At 43.7% G+C, this 26,080-nt stretch overlaps 1 protein-coding gene across 24 annotated transcripts in view; it reads right to left on the bottom strand.

Annotated features, from left to right (window-relative positions):
• DOCK9 (dedicator of cytokinesis 9) overlaps nucleotides 1-26,080 on the bottom strand; it is a 275,916-nt gene that overhangs the window by 100,839 nt on the left and 148,997 nt on the right. For all 24 annotated transcript variants that reach the window (XM_045081367.1, XM_045081374.1, XM_045081380.1 and 21 more), the window contains exons 5-13: nucleotides 24,903-24,972; nucleotides 22,923-23,018; nucleotides 21,818-21,952; nucleotides 16,265-16,439; nucleotides 15,057-15,124; nucleotides 3,945-4,019; nucleotides 2,933-3,073; nucleotides 2,190-2,393; nucleotides 1,516-1,638 (exon numbers count right to left, since the gene is read on the bottom strand). In XM_045081367.1, coding sequence (XP_044937302.1) covers nucleotides 1,516-1,638; nucleotides 2,190-2,393; nucleotides 2,933-3,073; nucleotides 3,945-4,019; nucleotides 15,057-15,124; nucleotides 16,265-16,439; nucleotides 21,818-21,952; nucleotides 22,923-23,018; nucleotides 24,903-24,972 — 1,087 coding nt within the window. The remainder of the gene's footprint in view (nucleotides 1-1,515; nucleotides 1,639-2,189; nucleotides 2,394-2,932; nucleotides 3,074-3,944; nucleotides 4,020-15,056; nucleotides 15,125-16,264; nucleotides 16,440-21,817; nucleotides 21,953-22,922; nucleotides 23,019-24,902; nucleotides 24,973-26,080) is intronic.

Genomic DNA, 26,080 nt, shown 5'->3' with positions numbered 1-26,080 from the left:
CAAACACAGGAGCTAAAAGAGCTTCTCATGCAAAGTTTTACAAACTTGATTTAAAAAATAAAATAGCTGGGCGCCTGAGTGGCTCAGTTGGTTGGACGACTGCCTTCGGCTCAGGTCATGATCCTGGAGTCCCGGGATCGAGTCCCACATCGGGCTCCCAGCTCCATGGGGAGTCTGCTTCTCCCTCTGACCTTCTCCTCACTCATGTTCTCTCTCACTGTCTTTCTCTCAAATAAGTAAATAAAATCTTTAAAAAACAAATAAATAAATAAATAAATAAAATAAATAAAAAATAAAATAGCTTCTTTCCAGGGACTAAACTTTACTCAGCTTTCATCAGCCAGAAAGGCATACAGTTGGAAGCAGTGCGCCCGGGAAGCTGGGCTTTCCCTGGCCGAGGGTGACAAGTGATAATGGTGCCCAGCGCATGCCACTAATCTGCAGCCTTGCCAGCGATGTCTCATATGTTATCTGCGCAGTTCCAGAACTGTTCCTAAGAGGGACCCGGGTGGGGAGCAGTCATCCTTCAAGTACAGATGGGTCACCAGAGCCCAGAGAGGTGACACAACTTCTCCAAAGCAGCCAGCCTTGTTAGCACTCTGCACCCAGGTCTTCTGACTCCTAGAACCTGCTCTTTAACAACCGCCCTCCATCCTGGGGACACACCAGTGCTGGGGGGGGGGGCCGCAGACAGGAAGAGGAGAAGCTATGAAGCAGCTCGATCATTGTCCTTCAGAGCCAGGGGAGTGTCCCCTCCTGCTACGGACCAGTCCTTGTCAACACAGCAGGGTCATCTCTCAGACGGACCACTTGTAAAAATTAATGTCAGACCAGCACAGACGGCACTCAAACACTCACTCTACCAGGTAGCTCGATGTGCTAGAAGGTGACAGGCAAGTGCCTTTGGTCACAAGAGCTGGGGGACACTGAGCATGTAACTAAACCTTGGTAAACCCCAGTTTTTCTGATGCCTGAAAGGAGATCTGGGACTAGATAACCTCTGAGATTCAAGTCTGTGTGGATCCACAGCGAGGCACTCCCCAACTAAGAAGCATACACCAAAGAAAGGAAAAATACCAAAAACACATCTCGCACGTTTCCCCTCCCTTCTATGGGAGTCATACCACCTCTGCCACCATAACCTGTACCGTGGGACCATACAGGGGACTGAAGCACTGACCTTACTGGCCAGACCCTTCCCGTCTGCAGCCTCAGTGCACATTTCAGCATAAACGGACCCAAAGGGAATTCCAGAATCCGAGACACACATCAACAGCTTTGGCAATTATTTTAGGATGTCTGGGCAGATGAAGCATTTTCTATATATACGGGACTACTTTTCACTGAAAACTGGACACACCAGGTTCGGTAGAACAGTAAATCTATGTAAGTAGTGTACATCTTCCAGAATATAAATACAGCCCAACTCTGACTACTTTAAGCATTTCTGTTTTGACAGACAGATCTTTTTTCTAATTGCTCTTTATCGTCACAAAGTGTAAAAGTCAGCCGTACCTTGGAAGAGTCTGAACTTTTCATGTATGGCTCGGCGCCGTGAGTGATGCTGCCCTGGAGCACTTTCTCAATTCTAGCCACGAGGAATATATCAGGGTGAGGACACGTGACTGAGAATATCCCCTAGGGAACAAACAATTTTCTTTAGTGGGTCAAAGTCACAGCCACGTTAAACAAAGCTCCTGAACGTTAAACCTGCTAAAGCAGCAAAGAGTGCAGACACAGTACAGCCCCTCAGGGGCACTCGGGGCTTGTCACTAGGTCCTCATCTGACCAAAGAGGCGATTTGGCAGGATGCCTGACGGGCTCGGTCGGTGAAACATCTGTCTTGGGCTCAGGTCATGATCCCAGGGTCCTGGGACCGAGGCCCGCATCAGGCCCCTGCTGCGAGAGGGGGCCTGCTGCTCCCCTTGCTTGTGCTCTCCCCAACCCAATAAAAAAAAAAATTAAATTAAAAAAAGGCAATATGGGGAAGGGCAACTAGCAGAAAGGTTAGAAAAAAAGAAATGACAAGTCAAATGCCATTTCCTGTCCTCTCAGCTAATCATATACGCAGTCCATAAACTCCACCGTCTCGTTCGACCCAGCTGTGCACTCCGGCATCTCGCCATGCATTCACACAGCGCATGCGAGGGAAGTCGCGGCAGGACCACTGCTGGGCGCGAGTCTCCCACCTGCTTCGGATACTGCATGGAGGCTTCATGAAGGATGTCCTGAAGGGTAGGCGAGCTCTGCCTGCCACCGTTCATCACAGCCGGGCACGTGGGGGCCAGCATCTGCCTCACGGAGAAATGGTTCAGGTCCACGTGGAAATCGGCAGAAATCTTTCGGTTGTATTTTATGTCGAACAGGGACAGAGTAACAAAGAAGGGCTCAACCTGAATGAAATAAAACCATCCAGACCATCACTATGGCTCCAAGTGTCGGGGGGAAAGAGCGTTGCTATCAAAGAAGAAATTATTCAACCTATTTGTAATGGTTGCTATAAATCACTGCCAAAGAGAAAGTCTCCATCCCTATCTTTTGTCACAAACATCCCGTCCCTGAGGCTGAACAACCCCCGGCATCCTGACCTAAACACTGCATTTCTCCATCAGGAACTAGGATTTTCGGTCTAGACCGCACTGCAATCGGCACATTGGTGACCTCTGAACAGTTTTGTAAATTATTTTTTAAAAGGTTAAACTACAGGGGCACCTGGGTGGCTCAGTGGGTTGAAGCCTCTGCCTTCGGCTTGGGTCATGATCCCAGGATCCTAGGATCAAGCCCCGCATCGGGCTCTCTGCTCAGCGGGAAGCCTGCTTCCCTTCCTCTCTCTCTGCCTGCCTCTCTGCCTACTTGTGATCTCTGTCTGTCAAATAAATAAATAAAAATCTTTAAAAAATAAAAAAAATTTTTTTTAAAAAGGGAAAATTACATTTGTGGTGGGTCCTTCTTCATTTTCTGCAACACAACATTGTAAATTGAAAGATAAATCATTGCACTTGACAAGAATTCTCTTCCCAAACTTCTCTTCAAATGGCTTCACTTCGGGTTCAGCTGATGTGAAGTCAAGCTTCTTTAAAAGAAAATGTACAAAAATACATTATGCTCACATTTAAAAAAAAACTCCTAATAAACACATCCAAAGGAAATTCTGTAAAATATGGAAAAGATATATATCTATATACTCATTTAATCACAACAGTGTTACTGTTTTGTAAGTTTATATAGCTTATAATAATGATTAGATAAATGATGGTATGCCTACTCAATGGGTTATTATACAGAGCTTAGAAATTATGGTTATGAACAACTTCGGTGTCCATCAACAAGTAAACAAACAAAATCTGGTATATTGCCCATACTGTGGATTATTAGTCAGCTCTAAAAAGGAAGGAAATTCTGACACACGTTACAATATGGATGGACCCTGAAAAACATCATGCTCAATAATCCAGACACGAAGACTGCAAACAAAAGTGGGAAAAATACAGCAGAACCATCACGCTCTGGGGGCAGCTCTGGAGGTCCTTACCACGCTGGGTTTGGACTTTTGGGGGCACAGTTGTGGCTCGTATGTGCCTTGGACGAGTCAGGAAACACCACTGCCTGCAAGGAATCTGCAATGATGCTTATTATTTTCTGACGGTCATTTTATGGGGTAAATTATATGTTCTTTGTGGACTCGAGGACATCCTGGATAGATCACTCAGTTTTCAACAATCTACTAAATATGAAACCCTCACAGTCGTTGTGGTATGGTGATGAGATTATGGTTGTTTTTTATTTTTCCTTTTCCCCTGTATTTTCTATATTGTTGTTATGTTGCTTATAAATCCAAAGTAAACAAACATGCAAACACATAAATAAATGAAACATATCATCTGTCAAACATTTTCTTTCCCTGGCTTAGTTTTCAAATGTAAACATTAAAAAATAGTTCGTACCTGGGCATCTGGGTCCAAGTAAAAAAGTTTAACTCTGCTTTCACTTTTCAGTTTGATTTCTGCTTCTCTGGTACTCTGACAACAAGAGAAACAAAAAATAAAAATCACATTAAAAAAAAACCCTCTTTTTACAGAGGTGTTCAAACACATCTGTCCCATCGGGGAGAGCGAGACCACCAGACAACTCCACTCTCATTCTGGAGAATCAACGGCACATCAAGGAACAGGGACAGACTATCAAGTGGGCAGCACATGAGAAGACCTGATCCTAGAGGGTCCAAAACAATCAAAGAAAGTGGAAGAGAATAATTAAGCATTACTACCACTAAAGGCTTCATAAAGCAATGGAAGAGGAGACAGTCTCTGAATAAAGGGGTGGCTTTGAAGCACAAAATTTAGGAAAACACAAGAATTTGGGGCTGAATGAAAAGGCTGCACAGCACAGATAGACAAAGAATGGAAATGAGCCTAGATGGCTCATTGGGCCCACCGAAGACTGAGGTATAAGCCCCGAAGGGAAGGGAGTATGTTTTGAATGGTGGGAGAGAGAAACCGGCAGATCTTGAATGACTGCCATCGGTGTCTACGGCAGGCAGGAGGGGGCACCGCTGATCCATTCAATAAAGACTGACTGAGAACCTCTTATGTGTCAGGCACTAGGGACACAAACATGAATGCAACACAGCACCTATCCCCAAGGAATACTAGCGAAGAAGACCGATTATAAACAGGCGATAAGAATGGCAGAGACAGCAGAAGGCACAGTGAGTGCTAACCTGGCCCAGGGGATGGCAGTGACAGAAGAGTTTCCAGAAGAAGGCCCACCTTGAAATCCAAGAACATCTGGCAGGAAAGAAGGGAGTTGTGCGAGGAGGTTCCTGCAGGTACAAAGCTACAGTCCCCCCTGAGCAATGGTTAAGTTGTTTATTATGACTGAATGCTGGGGCATGACGGGGAAAGTAAAGAGAAATGAATCTGGGATTTGTAGGTTAGGGACTGTAGATCTTCTTCAGAAACCAAAAAATCCAAATGTACTATTTTTAAGCAAAGGAATAAAATAACCAGATTCTGCATTTTAAAAGAACCCCTTGGGCAGGACTGAGGCAGTGGGTTATAAGGGTTAAGGCCAAGAGGCCCAAATGGGCTCTTGATCACAGCTGCCTCCCCCCACCCCACAGCAGAGCCCACCCATAACAAAGCCTAGTCCTCACGTGGGTAGCCATTAACTGAGATCGGTAAGTCAGGAGGAAGGGGTTTATGGAGGTGACCGAGCACAGAAATGCCTGTGGACAGAGAAATGGCACATAAGCACGAGGCAGGGAGGAAGGCTGAAATTACAGACTCGGAGAACATCAGTCTAGAGGGGGGGACAGAGAAGCCTCAGAGTGGCTGAGATTCCCTGGGGGAGAATATGAAGGGGTTTGCAGACAGAAGCCTCAGGGCCCCGACACTGAAGGGATGGCGTGAAGAGAAGCCGCAGAGGAAGTGGGACAAAGGGAGGCAGAGACAGGAGCTGGAGAAGTGGAATTTGGGAACAGAAAGACATTTCAAAGACATTCACAAGATGGAAGCCACTGCCAACCACATTATTTTTCACGCTCGGTGCCTCTAAATCTGTATCCTGTTCCTATTATCCTCAATCTCCATGGTTAAGTCCACAGATTCGGAATAGGATGCCCTCACTTACCTGTTCTATCCCCACAGACCGACTCACATCTCAGCATGTGATGCGGCAGTGGCTGTCAGTGACAGCCACTAGTGCCTAGTGCCTAGTGCCTGTGTCCCTAGTGCCTGACAGCCACTGCTGCATCAGTGGAGAGGGTGGGGAGGGTAGGGAGGGTGTCCTGTCCTCTCTGCTGGTGGCTGAACTTCATCTATTAACTATATTGCTGGATCTCAGCTCATGAGAAACTGAGCAGCTTCCTAAAATTCTCAGTCATGAAGCTGTCACAAGAGTTTGGTTCTCAGCAATGACCCAAACTCTACCACGACCAGATCTAAAAACCAGCTGTCTCTGTCTGGCAAAATGAAAGGACCACCAGAATACCAACTAAGAAACTGTGTCCTAGTTCTAGTTCACTTGTCCCCTAGCTATGTGAACGTGAGCAAGCCGCTTAACCTCTCTGAACTCCACTTCCATTTCTAAGTAAAAATGTTGAATAAGATCAGGGATAGAATCTCTTCGCACAGCAAAGTTTATCTTGATCTTCTCAGCGGGAGCTTTAAGGCTTCTAGAGGTGAGCATTCCTACATTCCCACAAATCGTTCGATATGAGCTGACGCAGGCTCTCTCCACACGGGACAGGACAACTTTTTGACTCCATCTTACCAATCACTGCTCCTAACTTTTCACATCAAAAGAGCCAAACATGTGCGTGCAGAATATACTAGCTGAACCCAAAGAATTTGCTCTACTTTGTATACAATCCATGATGTTTCCTACCAAAAACGTCAGTACTAGGTGCTGCAAGCCACCACTGCCAGTCACACATTCTACTTCTGAATTCCTGCTCGAGTCTTCAACAAAGGCAGATCCTGTGATCTCAGACACTACAACAGAGCGATGGATTCTTAATGCAGATACAGTTCCTAGAGGGTTTCTCAAAGACGCTTGTTGTCACAAGCTGAATGTATCCAAGATCAGAAATGAACACAGCACAGATGACTGCTATGAGGTCCATACAATAGAGAACAACCAGGGATGTAAACATATTAAAAGGAAAAAAAAACAAAAACTAGCCAAAATAGACTCAAAGCATCCTGATGTTGCCACTAATATCCAAGGGACAGATTCTTCACTAGAGAAGCCATTTAATGAGAAAGAATGGACAATGTCAGATGCAAAATGACCTAAAAGCCTATCATCTACCTTAGATACATTGACAGCTCCACTATATCACTGATTAAAAGCAAACTCAAAGCTCCTTAAAAGTTCCTCCGATTCCTCCGATTCCTCCCAAGGCTTACAACAAATGCATTAAACAGAGGGGAGGACTGATAAATAGTGTTTGAAGGAATTACCAAGTAAAACATAGGCAGAAAGAAAATGTGGCTTAGGAAAGGCAGGGCTTTGCCCCAGAGCCAGGGAATAACAATTATCTGAAAGGGTCACAATGATAAAAAGCAAATATGTATTGATAAGAGTCAGTATCTCTTGCTAATATTATCCGAAATGCACATGTAAAACTTGTATAACCTTAGGGGGTGAGTCCTTGTATGATCCTTGTTTAGAAAAGGAGACACTGATGGGGCACCTGGATGGCTCAGTAGTTGAGCCTCTGCCTTTGGCTCCAATCGTGGTCTCAGGGTCCTGGGATCGAGCCCCACATCGGGCTCTCTGCTCAGTGAGGAGCCTGCTTCCCCCTCTTTCTCTGCCTGCCTCTCTGCCTACTTGTGATCTCTGTCTGCCAAATAAATAAATAAAATCTTTAAAAAAAAAAAAGAAAGAAAGAAAAGGAGAAACTGAGCCACAAGGGATAAATACTTTGCTCAAGAATTCAATACAATAGGGGCACCTGGGTGGCTCAGTGGGTTAAGGCCTCTGCCTTCGGCTCAGGTCATGATTCCAGGGTCCTGGGATCGAGCCCTGCATAGGGCTCTCTGCTTGGCAGGGAGCTTGCTTCCCTTCCTCTCTCTCTGCTTGCCTTTCTGCCTACTTGTGATCTCTGTCTGTCAAATAAGGAAATAAAATCTTAAATTAAAAAAAAAAAGAATTCAACACAATTAAAAAAAATTTTTTAAAGATGGAGGAAGAGATCTACAAGCCAATAAAACACCCAAGATTGCCTGTAAACCACAAGAACATCTTTTATCTTTGACAGATTTGATAGGGACAAATCTGAGAGGGACAACAGCCACAACTTGATCCTGTACTTCTAGCCTCCAGAACTGTGGGACAATAAATTTTTGTTGTATATGCAAAAAAAAAAAAAAAAAAAGAAAAGAAAAAAAAAAAGAACTCAACACAATAAATGGAAGCCTGACTTCTGAGTCTGTGTGGTATCAACACAGACTCTTCAACTATAAGACAAGGAAAAAGAATAGATAAAGTATATGAACAGTAAGTCAGAGAGGAAGACACACAAACATCTTAAAATCGAAAAATCTCACTATTAAGCAGCAAAACACAAATGAAAGCAGTGAAATACCATTTTCACTCTCCTGGGGAGGACATAGAAAAATGGGAATGTGAACTGTTATAACATTCTGGGAAGCAACCTGGCAATATTTAAAGCATTAAAAACATAATGACCTCTGACCTAGAGATCCCATTCCACAGACCATCCCTACTGAAATAAGAAAACAAGTATTTAAGCTTATGATACGCCGTGTTGTGGGGAGCCTAGGTGGCTCAGTTGCTTAAGTGTCTGACTTCAGCTCAGGTCATGATCTCAGGGTCCTGGGATGGAGTCCCTTGTCAGGTTCCCTGCTCAGTGGGGAATCTGCTGGTCTCTCTCCCCTAACCCTGCCCCCTGCTCATGCTCTCTCTCTCAAATAAATACATAAAAGCTTTATTAAAAATATGTCATGTTGTTTATTATGTACTGTTTATAGAGGCTTAAAAAGGAAAATAACCCAAAATGTTCATGAATATGAAGAAGGTAAATAAAGTTCAAAATACCCACATTTAGAATATTATACAGCTATGAAGAGCAAGTAAACTCAACATTTATGGCCCCCAAGGGGCATCTTTACAAGATTTTTAAGTGACAGAACAAGTGTCAGAGTAATGTATATACCATGAGCGTATTTTTTTAAAAAAACTAAAACCACCATATATGTGTGTGTATTTCCATGAGCACTCAGTTTGATGCAACAGGAATTGCTACAGATTAGTATCACTCGTGTTCTCCAGGATGTGGGGATGGACCATGAAGGGAAAGAGTAACTCTATACAACTTTGGATATTTTTACTTATCATAGCCAACGCCTTTATTTTTACTTAAATTTTAGTAAAGATAATAAAATAAACTCCTGTAATGAGTACTTTCGCAATCGAAGGGCCCACAAAATGTAGCTGTAAAAAAATATTACCCCACAGTCTACTTGTTCAGCGCTTCTGGAAGTGACAGAAACCAGCTCTGCTCTTAAAATAATCTGTGGTCAGTCCAATGTTGTGGAGGTAGGAAGAATGGGGAAGAATGGGGCTGGCTTTTCCCCAGACCCTGTCGCTGCCGTCCTGCTCACAACCCATCTAATTACTATGGGTTCAGAAGAAAGGAAAACATGAAGAAAATGGACAATGACAGAGCCGTTTTCTGTGAAAACTGGTACTTGCTCAGAAGTGAAAGAGAATGACTCATCTAAACCAAAGGCTATTCCCCTCACTCCTGTGAACCCTAAGTGTAACCACTAACAGCCCACCCTGACAATGTTTTCTTTCTTGTCTAAGAAGCAGTTATGGGGGCACCTGGGTGGCTTAGTTGGTTAAGCCTCCAACTCTTGATCTCAGCTCAGGTCATGATCTCAGGATCATGAGTTTGAGCCCCTTGTCAGACTCTGTACTCAGCGTGGAGTCTTCCTGTCCCTCTCCCTCTGCTCCCTGCCCTCACTTGCACCTCTCTCTTCCTCTCTCTCAAATAAGTAAATAAATAAATAAAATCTTTTTTAAAAGCAGCAGCAGCAGCAATTATGGACCATGCATTCAAGGCGTTTCCAGAAGGACTGCTGTAGGCTCACACACTCTGTGTCTTAAATTTATCCCTGAGCAAGCAAAACAATTAAAATCCAATGACCATGGCCAGCTTGTCTTTTTTGAAGACAAGTTATCAGAAAAACACTGTGTTAACTGTTGGTTCAGTTAAACAGAATGCGTTGGAACAAGAAGACTTAGAAAATTCCTTGGAGGCCAGAATCTATATTTAAAGAGCTGTCAGGATTTGTTTCTACTACTTCCAAGATATCTAACTCCCCACGGCCATTACCTCTTCCTCTGCCTCACAAAGCAATAATAAAGCATCTAGAAAAAGGAGGCCTGGGGTGCCTGGGTGGCTCAGTTAAGCATCAGACCCTTGGTTTCAGCTCCGGTTATGGTCTCAGGGTTGTGAGATGGAGCCCCATGTTGGGCTGCACGCTCAGTACAGAATCGGCTTGGAGATTCTCTCCCTCTGGCCCTCCCCTCCAATTGCACTTGCTCTCTCTCTCAAAATAATCTTTTCAAAAAATGAGAAAGGAAAAAAAAAAAGAATAAGGAGGCCCAAGAGAGGGAATGCCTCCTGACCTCACGAGCACAACCCCAGCCAACGGCTTTGTGTCATGATCCAAGGACATCGTTGCCTCGATTAGGATACAGGGAAGGAGGCGTCTATTCCAGACGTGGCTTAAAAAAGTCAGAGAAGGTTTCTGCGAAAGTGGCTGGCTGCCTCACCCTCATGCAACCTCAGTGAGACTATGAAGTGGAGAACCAGGACTCCATCCTGTGTTCAGCTGTAAAAGACTGACCTGGAAAGAGAAGTTCACTCACTAAAAAGAAGTTACCAGCTAAGTAAACACGAGCAATTTCGCATTAACAGTAAACAGTGCTCTTCTTTCAGAGCCATGTGGGGAGGCCAAGGTAAGGTGAGTTGCTGTTCTCGGAGTACCAAACAGCACAAAAAGAGAAAAGCTGTGAAGGAAAACAGACAGTGGGAGCACGAGGGTTTTCTTCCAACTTTCCTTAGGAGGTGATATATACATGCCGAAGACAGGTATAAAAAGATAAAGATAAAGATAACCACAGAAAGAAATTACTAGGTAAGTAGCCACTGGGTTTACAACATGATTATATTACCCTTGGCAACATGATTATATTACCCTTGACTTTATAAGAAACCAATTAGCTAACTTTACAGTTTGTGTATTTAATAAAAATGTTGATAAGACTATGTGCTCTGAGATGTGCCTGGGTGGCTCAGTTGGTTAAACAGCTGCCTTCGGCCCAGGCCACAATCCCAGGGTCCCAAGCTCCTTGCTCAGCGGACGCCTGCTTCTCCCTCTCCCTCTGCCTGCCACTCCCCCTGCTTGTTCTCTGTCAGATGAATAAATAAAACCTTAAAAAAAAAAAAGACTACATGCTCTGATACTACAAATGCTGTTACATTTACAAAGAACATGTATTCGGTTCCATATTAGACAATAGGAGGAAAAGAAAAAGTTTCAGGGCAGATACACTGGATCTTCAATAAGAAAACAATAAAGATGCTCAGTACCAAATGTACAAGCCACACAAGGGCCAAGAGTACACAACATATTCTGAAAACCTAAGCCCATATCGTCCTTGCCATATGTCAAGGGCCCCTCCATTATATTCCAAAACGAGACCTCAGTTATTTTTGTACTAAAACAACTTCCTGTCACTCATATCCTGTTTGTTCTGTCTGGGTCACAGTGGAAGACAAAAGCCGGGGCAACAGGATGAATGAAGCAGAAAGAAGAGCTGGGCAGAGAGAAGCCCGCCGTTCCACTCCCACCGCCAACACGGCCTGCCCGCCGCCACGGCTCGAGTCCTTTCTCCGCAGCTTGCTTCTCATCTCCCGCTGGACCCTTCCCTACCGCTCCACTGCCTCTTCCCAGCGCTGACCTCTTTGCCTCTTCATCCCGATTAAACTGCCCTCCCTTGCACAGGTGCGCACACGGGCTCTCCTTCCCCTCCCTTCCCCCGCCATGTCAACTTCGGATTCTGCAACTACGGAACCGTTCCTCCTAAGATCAAGAGGACCCGTTATTAGTCAACTCCCTGCTTCCTTAACAGCCACAAAAGGCCCCCACCCTGAAACACTGGAGAGGGTTATAAATTAGGCTACAATTATCCTTTATGCTGGGGGCACCGTCGGGCCGGGGCTCCCCCAGCTGCCCCCCAACACCACTACCACGCCCACACGAGCATCACGAGCGGGACAGCAGCATGTGGACTGCGTGACAGCATGTCCTCAGTGTCTTTATTCTTTTAATTTCTCCCTTTGAAAAGCTACTTGCTGCCCTTTATCTACCTTCTTAAATAGAAGTTTTTTTTTAAAAAAAAAAACAGTTAAGAGCTAAGGGGGAAAATAACAACAGTGAAGCCCCTTATAATACTTTTTTCGGGCTTTGACCATGACCACAGTGAGAAATACGCTTATATCACAACCCAATACATACACACATACCACATATTTATGTTTTTAAAAGTATTATCTATCGCTGGGCTCCCTGGCTGGCTCAGCTGGTATAGCATTTGACTCTTGATCTTGGGGTTGTAAATCTGAGCCCCCACTGGGCACAGAGATTATATAATTTAAAAAATTTTTGTAATAATACCTGTCATTATTGAGGGCAGCATAGTTAATGTTTTAAATTCAGTTCTACTCCATTCGTATTTAAAATATCTGGCGCACAGAAAGCTGAGCTAAAGAAGCCTGATGCGTACTGTACAACCCACTAATAGGAAGAACTAGAACAGTCACAACTAATCTACAGTGACAAAGGTGAAAGCAATGGGGTAGCAGCTGGGACAGGTGGGCAAAAGCGTCCGCTGAGGTGCCAGAAATGTGCTATGTGTGGGCCTGGGTGGTGGTTATGCAGATGCAGAAATATGAAATCCACTGAGCGATACAACTAGTGCTCCTTGTAAGTTCTGCTTCAATAAAAAAGAAGACTGAAACAAAATAAAATGAGATGGGGGCTGAAACCAATTAAACTGATTTAACCAATGATTCTGTTCTGTGGTTATGCAGTCTGAAAATAGTCCCAAATACATATGTAGGTATGTTATCTCTATATTCTCTCATATATACTTTAAAAACTTTCCTAGGTCCTAGGACTGAGAAATACTGAATTATTATGCTGACCAGGCCCAGGTAGGCAGTGAGAGAAGAAAGGAGGGCACAACTCCTGTATGTCTTCACGGGGAAAAGAAAAGTATAGATTTTTAATCAACATTAGTCTTCTCCTAGGTGTCCCCTGTGTTCAACCAGTAAGTGTAGGAAGTTACTTCTCGAATTCTGGATTGCAGTGCACATGTCGGTGACTTCATAAAACAAGTCCTAACACTTTGAGAAATTATGAGCCCCCAAACATCCAGAAACAAAAAAGCAAATCTCCATGCAAAATATGACACACAGAAGTTCACAGCACAAAAACACATACACACAGGCCAAAACCCTTCCCAGCTGAGTAGGAGGTTACAATGGTGGTGCTAAAATTAGCTTTAATAGGCAGGTGCTAAAAAGATACTGCGGTAACAGTCAAGTCTTGAAGAAAAACAATACTCTCAAGTCCTAGCCAGGGAGGGAGATTTTACATTTTAGAATAGCCATGTTGTCTTAAAGTAAAGGTCAATGCTGAATGCGAGTCTATTTATAATCGTATATAGATAAACCACGTTTTCTATTACAGTGTTTAAGATGAGGGTGTGTAGGGTCTCTGTTTCACTGTAGTTGCAAAGAAAAAGAATAGAATGGCAGTAACAGAGCAAGAATATAAATGGCCAGAGAAAACAAAGATATTTCTCTCATTTAAAAGAGAATCATTCATAGATAAGTATCCGGAGACAAATACAAGGATATTCATTGTAGCATTGTTCGTAATAGAAAAAACTGGAAGAGAACAGCTAAAATGAAATGCTTACATGGCGCAAGAAAAGGGATGAACTAGTCTATAACCAGTTTTGATGGATCTCAAACACAAGGCTGAATCAGAAAGCACGTGCACAATCACATTAGCATTCATATGACATTTTTAAACACATGAAACACAACCATATGTATCATTATGAAAGGTACATGAGTAAAGATAAAGCAATAAAACTGAAGCAATCCCAGAAAATTCACAATAGTGACTGTCAACAGTTGAGGTCGCAGGGGAGGAAGAATGGTGTTTAAAAAAACTTCAAGCACAACTGGTGTTTTAATTCTTTTAAAAAATATGGAAGCTAAAAGGACAATAGATTAACAGCATTGAATCTGGGTCGTGGGAATACAGACGGTTGTTTTGATCTTCTTTGTGCTTTTCGTTAACTTTCACATTTCTCAAAATTATTAAAAACAGATAATAACTTGTTTTTTCATTCAGAGTGACCCAGGAGCAATTTATAAAACTCAAACTCAGTAAAGCCTCTTTGGTTTAGTGGCAAGACTGCCACAGACCATCCTCTTTGGAAGTGTGTCTATGGACTTGAGAATGGGGAGCACATGTGTGAACACAGTGAGTACCAGCTTAACATGGGAACCTCTGGGGCACCTGGGTGGCTCAGTCGGTTAAGGGTCTGACTCTTAGTTTCAGCTCAGACCATGATCTCAGAGTCGTGGAATCAAGCCCAGCATTAGGCTCCTTGCTCAGTGCGGAGTCTACTTGAGATCTACAGACTCCCCCTCACACTCTGTTCCCCCAACCCCTCCCTACTTTCTCTCTCTAAAATAAATAAATAGGGGCACCTGGGTGGCTTAGTTGGTTAAGCGTCTGACTCTTGATTTGGTTCAGGTCATGATCTCAGTGTCATGAGAGTGAGCCCGACGTCAGGTTCCTTGCTCAGCACAGAGTCCGCTTGAGATCCTCTCCCTCGGCCCCTTCCCCACCCTCCCCACACTCTCTAAAATAAATAAATGGGGCGCCTGGGTGGCTCAGTGGGTTAAGCCGCTGCCTTCGGCTCAGGTCATGATCACAGGGTCCTGGGATCGAGTCCCACATCGGGCTCTCTGCTCAGCAGGGGGCCTGCTTCCCTTCCTCTCTCTCTGCCTGCCTCTCTGCCTACTTGTGATCTCTCTCTGTCAAATAAATAAATAAATAAAAATCTTTAAAATAAATAAATGAATAAAATCTTTAAAAAACAAAACACAGAAACCTTTATCGGTGCATTTTTGTTATTTCTTCAATACCTGTGATTTGGTATTAAATATTATGGAGGGGCAGGAATAAGGAATAATAAAAAGAGAATAATTTATAAGGCACTTTCTGGAAAACAGACTAAAATTTGACTCAGGTCAGTTTTTAACCTCACTTCATATTCAGCTCAGAAAATAGAAAAGCACAACATCTTTTTAATGACTTACTACAATGTAACTGTTGACCATTTCAACAGATTCTATCCTGGACAGACTCAGGAAATGAGAAATATTTCAATACCAATCTACAAAGAGCAGAAGAAGCAGATGATATTACCTTGGCAAGTTCAGGCAGGTAGCTATCTAAACCAGAACCAGAACCTTCCAATTTGCTTTGTTCATCATCTGAAATTGCAAAACAAATGATTTGAGTCACTTGTAATTGAATGTATTTTATTTAAAGCAGGAAGTCAAAGGCCACTTCTCCTTTGCACCCTTGAACACGGCAGTTTTCAATTCTGGATGCCAATTAAAAACACCTCAGAGCTTTTTAAAAAAATACTGATGCCCAGGATTGAGAGTCAAACATTTAATAACTGATAGAGTATGGACACTGTCTAAAAAGAACAAAGCTCCAGCCCACATGGCCACATCGATCAGAGCCACTCAAAGTCAGGCCTGCCCAGGTCCCACCCCAGGCCAACTGAGTCAGGGTCTCTGGTGGGACAAAGGAAACAGAATTTGTTTGATGTTTCTAGGAACTTCTAAGGTACAGCCAGGGTTAAGAATCACGTGTCTAAGGGCTTAAAATAAAACATGAATTGTCGGGCTCCTGGGTGGCTCAGTGGGTTAAGCCGCTGCCTTCGGCTCAGGTCATGATCTCAGGGTCCTGGGATCGAGTCCCGCATCGGGCTCTCTGCTCGGCAGAGAGCCTGCTTCCCTCTCTCTCTCTCTCTCTGCCTGTCTCTCCATCTACTTGTGATTTCTCTCTGTCAAATAAATAAATAAAATCTTTAAAAAAAAAAAAAAAAAACCATGAATTGTCAAGAACATAGCCAGGTTTTTCCCACCACATTGCCCATCTTAATTCTGTCTTTAAAATTCTAAAGGATTAAGATTAACGGTAATAGAAATATCTATACTTAGTATTTTAAGTGCTGACTCTATGCCAGGAACTCAAGATACATAATCTTATTAAATCCTCCCATCAACCAGCAAGTTCCATTTGATTCCCATTTCACAGATGGGTAAAACCAAGGTCTCAGCTTGCCCAAGGTCTCAGAGCCAAAAAACACTGCTGCTGAGATTTGAACGCCCATCTTCCTTTCTGCCTCCTCAAAGCCATGGTTCTTCCCACTACATGATTTCCTGGTAAAAATGTTGTCAGGGCTGTAAATTCCAATGTAATAAAACCCTCACTGACAAGCCCTCTGCAGATCTCCCATCTGTCCCAGTGCTCACTTACCTGTGCAGTATGTCTACTTCTGTGTCCTCTGACAAAAGTAAAGACACCAACTTTGTTGGTGAGAAAGTGGATCTACGTACCTTCATGAGAGTCTCCATTTCGCTTTTCTTGCATTGCAGCTTCAAAGTTGAGCTGGAGAATCTTGTTTAGAATTGTGATCCATTCCTCCATTTCTGCTTCACTGTCTGCTGCCAAAAGGTAACTGCTTTTGTCCTGCATCTTGAGCTCAAAAGCAAACCGCCTGACTTTGTTGTTCTGAAATTGAAAAGGAGTAAAAGAGACACATTTTAAGAGAAGGGGAATGGCCTTAAAATTTTTTCTCTTTATTATTGACTGGCGGGTGCTGCCTCATTGGCATGTGGGGCAAGCCCCTTCCCTGCAAACCCCATCACCATCTATACCTTCCCTGCTTTTACTGTCTCCATAATTTTATTTTCCCATATGACACATTATGCATTTTACATATTTATTTGTTGTGTCTCCTCAAATGGAACAAGAGCTCCTTAGGACGGAGATTTCTTTTGTTCAAGGCTACAGCTGTGTTTCTGGAACACTGTCTGGCACACAACAGGCTCTTGAAAAAATATTTATTGAATGAGTGAAATTTCACTGAAAATTTTCAACTCCTCCAGCTCCCTTTTTAAAAAAAATTTTTGATGAAATAGTGTGTCGTATCATATTTTTAAAAGTGAACCACAATTTAAAAAAAAAAAAAAACCATTATCTATCGATATACTTGACTTCCTTTTCTGGAACTTTCCCATCATTTTTGAGTCACCAAAGGTATTTGGATACCATGTCTACAGCCTTCCCTCTTGCCTCCAGTTTTTATATGTATAAAATGCCCAGCTCCAAATACAAAAACAGAAGCCACATGCTTTAAATGATGAGAATGCACGTGCCTCATGTCAGGGTTTCTCAACCTAGGCACTACTGATGTTCAGGGCCGGTAATTCTTTGCTGTGGGAGCTGCCCTATGCACTGCAGGATGTTTAGCAGCACCCCTGGCCTTACCCACTACATTCCAGAAGCATAATCCCAGTTGTGAAAATCAAAACATGTCTCCAGATAGTAAAAAACCTCCCCTGGTGAGCAAAACCACACACACACACACACACCCCCACCCACACACCTCACCAAGGGACAGCACTAGACAGAAGCTCAGCCCAGGACTGAGATTAGGTCCTTGCATGCACAAACCGAGGACAACCTGTAGGGGGCAGAGCAGCCCAGGCCCACTAGATGCTGGCGGGTTAGCGGCAGTCCCCTAGGGCTGCTCAGCATAGGTGGCAGGGATAGGCTGACCCTCCCCAAGGCGGGCTGTGTTCTTTGGAAGTGTACTTCTCAGACACACACAGCATGACACCACGCCAGGCAAGGTCAAATTCCCTCGCACAGCCTGCCCACTGTGGGCGCCTCCCTTCATGTCAGGGCCAGAATCAGACAGGAGTCAAACGCCTGGCTGTGAAATGGGTTTTCTGTTCCACTCACAGCCATGAAAATAAGTTAAAAGTTGGGGAGACGTCAGGTCTTGGTCTGCACTGTTTCTCTTTATCAGCCTCAGCATCCTGATCTGAAAATAAGTCTAATCAACTTCAAGGTTTGAAAATGCTTTTGAGGCCTTAAGATTCTACACTGGGATTTTGTTCAGGAAAATTCCAGTTTATGCATTTCTTTGAACCCACAGCATTCATCAGCTACTTTTTTAAAATTACGATGTCCAAATACAATTTAAACACACACACACACTAACTGTTGGCACTTAGCTTACAAACAAATCTGGATAAAAACAAATTACTTAACATTTTTGAATCCTTGGTTACAATTCATTAAACACTTAACACCATTGGCCACGTCTACAAAAAGCCTATAAAGAAAGCGATGTCCCCTGAAGTCAGAAGCTCAGGTTACAAAGGCCATGGCAGGACAGAGTGACAGCCCAGGGATGCCAGAGGCATCTCGCCTAACCACTGTGACACAGGTGACCAAACTCTTAATAGATTTAGGTTTGTTTTAAACTTCTTTTAAAAGTCAATGCCAGAAGATTTAACTGAAAAGTAACTTAAAAGGTCTCTCAACTCAAGAATACAAATGAAACTCCTACTTGAAAATCCCACACAAGTTAATTCACCGTCATTGACAATTCACTCTGGTACCGCCTACTTTACACTGTGAATAAACTATTTTGATGCAATCTGGTTTCTACCAAAGCTGCTTTCAGCTGTGGGGGGGAAGGGGGGTCCACCCACGTGCCAGTGAGCAGTTAACGCAAAGGTAATTTTCAGTGAACGTTGTTATCTGGTGCGATCACCTTGATCTAAGGCCCCAAAACACCTTCATGGATTCCATTATTTGGAGGGGGGTAACTCCTGAGTAGTGTTTTGGGTTTTTTGTTTTTAAACTGGTTTCCAATAATTTAAAATACCAAGGTTTAAGTAAAATTTTTTATTTCTGGATTTCGTGGGGCAAAAAAAATTTAAAAAAAACCCAGATCACTTGGCAACCTTGAGCTGGTAGTTCTGTCCAGCAGCATCAGCCACAGCTGAAAGGGACAGGCCCCACAAGACGGGGCTATTTGTGGTCCTGTTTGTCATGGTTCTCAGCATTCCCTCTTACTCTCTACACTCAGGCCTCTCCTTTTACTTAGTTTTCCTGCTTGGCTCCTGTAGACATCTGAGTCTGGACCCCTAACTTCTGTTGCTGGGCTGATGACATAACAGGATCTGGATTTATTCTCCCATCGTTAACTACTAGAAAACAGAGCAGAATCGATGAAAACAACTGTCTTCAGATATCTGACAACAGGTAGGGCAGGCGGGGGATCCCTGATGGACGGGAAGTAAATGAGGCGAGCCCAAGCAGCACCTCAGCGTTCCACTAGAGGCGGTATCCGTGTTGCAGCCCAGGAAGGGGAACCTGGAAGAGGCCTGCAGTCTCCCCGAGTTAATGAGACTGACCAGAGTTCAAAAAGACCAAGATACAGGACACAGTTTCCAGAATGAGAGCTCGCCCGCAGTTTGTAGCACGTAAGACAAAAGAAACCCCAATTTAGTAGCAAACAGAGGCACACATTCCTCACGTGTACATTTTCTATTTGCACGTTATGCCTTAACAAAAAAAAGTTTACCAAAAAAATCAAAATGAAACAAACTAACCTAAATTTCAGGTCCTTCGTGGTAAAGAGAAGATGGAGAAGAACAGGGATTAAGAATAGCTTCAGACCCCCAAAGGAACATGAGCACCCATAAGATAATGGAGTGTCTTCAAATTCTAAGGTGAATTTCACCTTGGATTTCCACCTTTCAATCAAATATGAACGCAAAACCAAAAATATTTGCAGGTAAGTTAACGCTCAAGATATCAGCAACTCAGACGTGATTTCTCCGGAGCTACTTGGAGGATGTGTGCCTCCAAAACAAGAAAGTCAAAAAAGACTGAAGAGGACACGGGATTTCGAAAACAGGCAATCCAATGCAGGGACGAAGGCAGAGAGTGTTCAGAATGACGGCTCTCCAGAGGCCGAGAAAGCAATCAGTCTAAATTAGAGCAGGAGGGAGGCCTGTGGGAGCTAAAATGCCATCTTCCATCACAAAATGTCCACAACTGTGGAATAAAAACCAGCAGAAGTGCCTCATCCCGCATTAAGGAGGCACAGCCCCAGGAAGAAGAGCAAAAAAGGTGAAAGTGATCATTTCAGGGGGGTGAGGAGTGGGTGGGGCAGAGGTATGGTAAGCAGGAACGTGCCTATCCATATTGCCTTTTCGCACTGACTGTTTGACCCAGAGGAATGTATTACTGGGCTAAAAATGCAATTTAATCTTACACATGTGAGTACATACACAAGCACACACACCAGAGAGTCAAACCAGACAGCTGTGTCTCCAACCTCAATCACACTGGCCCCACAAAACCACCTTTCTTATAGAACCGAGCTTCGGGCCAATGTCATCAGCCAACATTGAGTCATTTTTAGGACAAATTCTCTGATAATGGTGACTGCTTCTATTGTGAGGAGTTGTCAAGGAGATTGTTCATTAATCGCACAGAGCCCTCTGTCTAAGGGCCCCCATGAGAAATGTCTGAATGATCTTCATTCTGGGATGGCTCGGACAGCTTCTGACTAATTGGACTGTTTGCAACCGTGTGCACTGTGCTGAGCGGGTCTCCCAGGGAGAAAACACAGAGGCCAGTTTGCCACCCACCCACAGCAGGTGTCAAGTCTCTTTAACACCTTTGCTTTTTTTTCTTAGCTAATTCCTCTCATCTCCTCCCTACTCCCCTTCCTGCTTTCAAACCTACTTCAAATTCACAGGACCCTGTGTTTCATGGATCCTTGTACATTCCTGCCTTAGATCTTCCTGGAAAGTGGCCGGGGAGCAGGTGGAGGGGTGGGCAGATTGGGAAAATGGCAGCTTGCTTTCAAAGACAATTCGGTTAGGTATAGAAGGACCTACATCAAACTGGTAACAGCAGCTCTGCGAGAAGTAGAGGGACTAGGATGGAGAGGAACCTTCAGTTTATCTGCACAGTCTGGTATTTTTTAGGAGTACATTATAATAGGAGTGCATTATGCATGATCACAAATAATTTTAAGAATGACTCTACAATTGGAGCGCCTGAGTGGCTCAGTTGGTTAAGTGTCTGCCTTTTGGCTCAGGTAGTGATCTCAGGGTCCTGGGATTCAGCCCCGCATCGGGTTCCTTGCTCATGCTCACTCACTCACACTCTCTCTCTCTCATAAATAAATAAAATCTTAAAAAAAAAAAAAAAAAAAAAGAATAAGCCTGCAACTGCATTAGTGCGGTAGTAACAAAAATATCTAATACTGGCTGAATTCTTACCATGTGCCAATACTGTTCTAAGCTCTTTCAGGGAGAGGCAGAGAGGGAAGCAGGCTCCCCGCCAAGCAAGGAGCCCGATGTGGGACTCGATCCCAGGACCCTGGGATCATGACCCAAGCCGAAGGCAGTGGCTTAACCAAATGAGCCACCCAAGCGTCCCCTTTTTTCTTAAAACTCTTTATGTACATTAATTAATCCTCTCAGTAACCGTATTTGACAATTATCCGTGTTTAACAAATGAGGAAACTGAGGCATAGAGAGGATCAATGATGTCTCCGAGATGACACAGCCGATAAGTGGTAGAGCAGGGATCTGCCCGCAGTCTTATCTCAAAGCCAGTGTTTTGTGACCACCCGCTACTGGTACTATGACCGTAGTGGTAAAAGTCACCAATGAGAGGCTAAGAACTGTTCTGGCTATTTCCGAATTAATTCATCCAGACCTCTCAACGTACCCTATTAAGGAAACACAATCATTATGCACATTTTACATACGAAGAAACTTTTGGTAACAGCCTGTCCCAGGTCACACAGCTGCAAAGCGGCTGAGCCACGTCTGAAACACAGGAACTGGCACGCCAGGGCGGTAGGCCCACTACAACAGTACCCAGCCGGCCTTCTGTGCCAGCTTCCATCATGATGAAAAACAAGTCCTTACTCACCTGACAGGGAGCTATTTTATTCCCACCCCAAACACTGCCACTCTTGGAAGCGTGTGCTTAACTCTGTGCCTTCACAGATGGCACTCTTGACAGATAAGAAAACTCCAGGACGGAACCCTAATCACAGTTACCTGAATCACGCCCATACAGGAATCCAGAAATATCGATCCTTTGGGTTCTTTGGAGATCTTTTCATCTTTATAAAAATTCAAATTGTAGGATCCATCACCAAGTTGAAGCAGGTGGAAAAACCGTCTTTTAAATGACTGAGAGCAGAACACACACACAGAGCTATTGTTCCAAAATGAAAAGAATCCCAATGTCTATCGATAACCCACAGCTGCATACATACGTAAAAACCACTTCTGTTCTCTCCAAAACCAACCCAATTCTGGCCAGCGCCCCAGGTAATGGTGAGTTAAGACTCTCCATCACATTTAATAATTTAAGTACATTTAAATTCTGAGGCAGTGGTTCACTTAACATGCATGGGTCATTTTTCTCACCCACAGAATTTGATATTTTTACATAACCACCCAAAAGCAGTGCAGTGAGTTCCAATTTGGGATGCAGCACAGAAGGATGGAAACTTTCTCAGCTCCCCAGGGTCTCTTGCTCACACAGAACAGGAACTTTTCTCTGCCTCGTGACACTGAATGCTTTTCCAGCCTCAGGATCGCCACGGGCAGCAGTTCCCGTGAACTCTTTTTCATCTCCCTGCTCACCCTCCCTTCCATTACTTCTCCCTCTTTATTATTTATCCTGGTCTTTCTCTGGTCCTACTTCTCTCCTGAGTGGCTTTTTATACCACTTTTGCACTTCTCTTCACAACCCCCTTCGAATCTAACAGTCTTCCCTTCCTCAAGTTTTGCCTTTCTGACTTTGTCACAGTAGACCTCTCCAAAGGGCTTAGGGTTAGCCCCTGGGTGACAGGCCTGGAGGAGCCCTGCAACACCCTCGGTGTGCACCCATGGAAGAAAGCCCATGCTGGTGACTGCACCCTCCCACCAGCCCAATCATGGTCTCATCACGCGGGTGGGCGGAGGGGGCAGCAGAGAGGTGGGGGGAGATGGGACGGTACCAACGGGGCTTGAGCACCAGGAAGGCATCTTACTAAGCAGCCAGTGTCACTGTTGTCAGGAAGAACAGCATACCCATTCATTTTGAGCTTTATTCCCAAGACCTATAGCAGAAAGGGCTTAATGAGCAGGGAGTGCGGGGGGACGGCCGCCTTACCCTCATGGTCACGCTTATCGCACTGTTCATGTTGCCTTTGTACAACCAGCCGTGCTTGGTGATCCCGCCCTTCTGAGAGCCAAGAGAGGCAGCATCCTAGGAGAGAAGGCAAACCACAGTCAAGCTCCTCCTACTACTAATCCCACTTGCTGCTGAGTCTGGTCAACAGGAAAATCATTCCATCCGTGCCAGGCTGCCCCACCCAGCCCTTTCCCTGGAGTCACCACCTGCTACAAGTCACCTTAGAGTCCACTTGGCAGTCAGAGAGAGGGAAAAGTCTAAATTCCTGAAAAAGCTGTAGCCCATTAAAAGGCAAAGCTAGCTCCAATCCAAATTTTTAAGTATTTAATGAGCCACAGAAAGTACATACCATACTTGACCGCTCAGGTTGTAAGGTCTCGCCTGGTTTCAGGAAAAATGTTTTCAAATTATACTCCCCTATAATTGGAGGACAAAAGCAAATTCCTGGACAACTTCCCAGAGGCTCAGTTCGGGGGAAGGTGAATGAAGAAAGAAAGGAAACAGGAGGCAACAGAGAGAAAGAAGGGATGAAAGAAAGGGCGAGGACAACAGCACGGAAGGAAAGACCGACCGAGGCACAGAGCCAACGGGGAGGAGGGGTCAGAAAAGGGACACAGCTAGAAACAAAGAGACTCTCTGCTACAGGTTGACTCGAGCTGTGGGCTCTGGTGTAGGGAGGCGAGCGTGGGGTCGCTGGGTGCTGCTGAAAATATGTAAGGCATTCACGCGTACATCAGACAGACAGACAGATGACATGTGTACACACACACACACACACACACACACACACACACAGTGTGGCCAATCTGCTGCACGCCGACTCAGGGCCCTCCACACTCTCCTCATGAGGTTCCCTTGCAGTCTCCTTGCCCCTCGAGGGCAGAGGCCGCTGGACACTTCAGTGCGGTCAGTGGGAAGAGAGGGCCACACAGAGTCACGTTACCTGGCTCATAACTCCGAAGACTAGTCTCTAAGAATCATCTTTAATTGCTGTAATCAAGTAGACAATTGCAGAAAGACCCATCTTAGGTTTTGTTTTAGACCATCTCAATATTCGTATTGGTGGTTTAATGTTCTTATTATTAGCAATAAGAGAAATAACTTACCTGTCCAGGATTTTACTGTTTGTTGTGTGCCTTTACATGCATTATTTCAATTGGTTCAAGTTTGTTTTTTTTTTTTAAACTACTAATCAGCATCAAGTTTGGGTTTTTTTTTTTTTTTTTTTTTTTTTAGCATCTTTTCATTTTGGATGACTACTTACTCTTCCGAGAATTATTTTGTGAGTGGTTTCTAAAATAATTTGCTACCATGGATGCTTTAACATTCTTGAGTGGCTGGTGTTATGGTTTAGCTGATAATCAATGAACCAATCAATCAATAAGGACATACCCCTACCCAACTCACAATGAGGCATCTAATAGGGAGAATGAGAAATAGATAAACAGGTTGAATCAACTTTTTAGTAGGTCTCTTGTTCAGTCATCTTAATGCTCAGTTCTCTTTATGCACTTTTCCAAGAGCAGGGGGAGTGGGCTTGTTTAAAGAAAAGACAGAAAAAGCAAAGCTTCTTGGTACCATATACTTCACTCAAAGCCATTACTGAGGAAAGAGCCATTTAAAGTCTACTGGTTTGTTTCAAGATATTCTGTTGAAAAACAAGTTAAACTTAAGGTCTAAGTAATCTTGATATTTTTTAACAATGTAGCCAAATCTTATCCAGGTCTTTGAAAACGATCTCAGAACAAATAAACAAGACAAGAAGAATTTGTACCACTAAACAGTCAAGTTGAAAGGGAGACTTTATTTCAATCAATCCAACAATACATTTAAAAAAAATTCTTCCCCTGTTTTAAGAAACAGTTCAACTCCTCTTTTGGCTAAATGCTGGTAATTTTCCAACCAATCTTGCAAATCTATAAACAAAATCAAATTTTAAATCTGTAAGCGATCACCTACCTCATCTTTGTCAACCTCCTCATCAACTTCATAGACATGAACTGGAAGTTTATCCAACTTGGCCACTTTGCTTTAAAGAGAAGAAATAAATTTGTTTTATAATTGCATTTCTTCCCCGATCAGAGGAACCACCATTTAACAAATCCAAAGCTGGTCCACTCAGTTGAAGAACAGAATCAGCACTACTGCTTTGCAAAGTGGGTGATCCCAGAGATAAAAAGCCCCCAAAAGCCAAGGAGAAAAGCTGGCATAAATATACTAACAATGGGGAAAGTGTAGGGGCTTCTGGGTGTTTCCATTGGTTGAGTGTGTGTACTCTTGATTTCAGCTCAGGTCTTAATCTTGGGGTCATGATCAAGCCCCATGTTGGGCTCTATGGAGCCTACTCAAAAAAAAAAAAAAAAAAAAAAAAGTTGAAGTCTACTAATAAATAAGACTTGATAGAATAACTTTTTTAAAAAAAAAGATTTATTTATTTGAGAGAGAAAGAGAGAGACCACGAGCGGGGGAAGGGGGAAAGGGAGAATCTCAAGCAGACTCCACGCTGACCTCAGGGCCCAACTTGGGGCTTGATCTCACAACCCTGAGATCATGGCCTGAGCCAAAAATCAATAGTCAGACACTTAACTGACTGAGCCAGCCAGGCACCCCAGTAGAATGACTTTCAAAATGAAGTTTATAAGAGAAAATGGGAAATGGGGCCATGGCCTTCAGAGTGGGAGGCCCTGCCTTGATGACGACAGTGTTAACAAAAGCACAGTAATGGCGGCCAGCATTTACTAAACAGTATGATCTAAGCACTGGGCTTCACATGTACTATCTCCTTCAGTCCTTTACATGATGGGGGCTGGTGTCTTGACAATAGACAAAATGACCGAGATTGACAGAGGGCAGAGTGAGCAGAAGATGCAGACAGAGTTCAGAATCTATGTTCTTAATCACTGTTAGAATCCTCCCTCTCTTTCTTACCACACAACTGGAAAATTATTAATGCCAAAGATGAAATCGACCAGTGGTGAAAGGGTCTCTCTTCCAGGAAGTTCACTACATCTCATAGTCTGTTCTACGATAGCCAGGAGAATAGTGCGAACCAGACTAGCAGTGAATAGTTATCCAATCAAATGGAAAGGGATAGCAGGGATAGTTATCCAATCAAATGGAAAGAACTTAAAAAGCCC

Source organism: Mustela putorius, unplaced genomic scaffold (genome assembly GCF_011764305.1).
Source record: "Mustela putorius furo isolate JIRA1106 unplaced genomic scaffold, ASM1176430v1.1 tig00000551_pilon_pilon_pilon, whole genome shotgun sequence".
Lineage (NCBI taxonomy): Eukaryota > Metazoa > Chordata > Mammalia > Carnivora > Mustelidae > Mustela > Mustela putorius.
The sequence above is the reverse complement of the archived record's forward strand: the minus strand, read 5'-3'. Positions and strand labels throughout refer to the sequence as shown.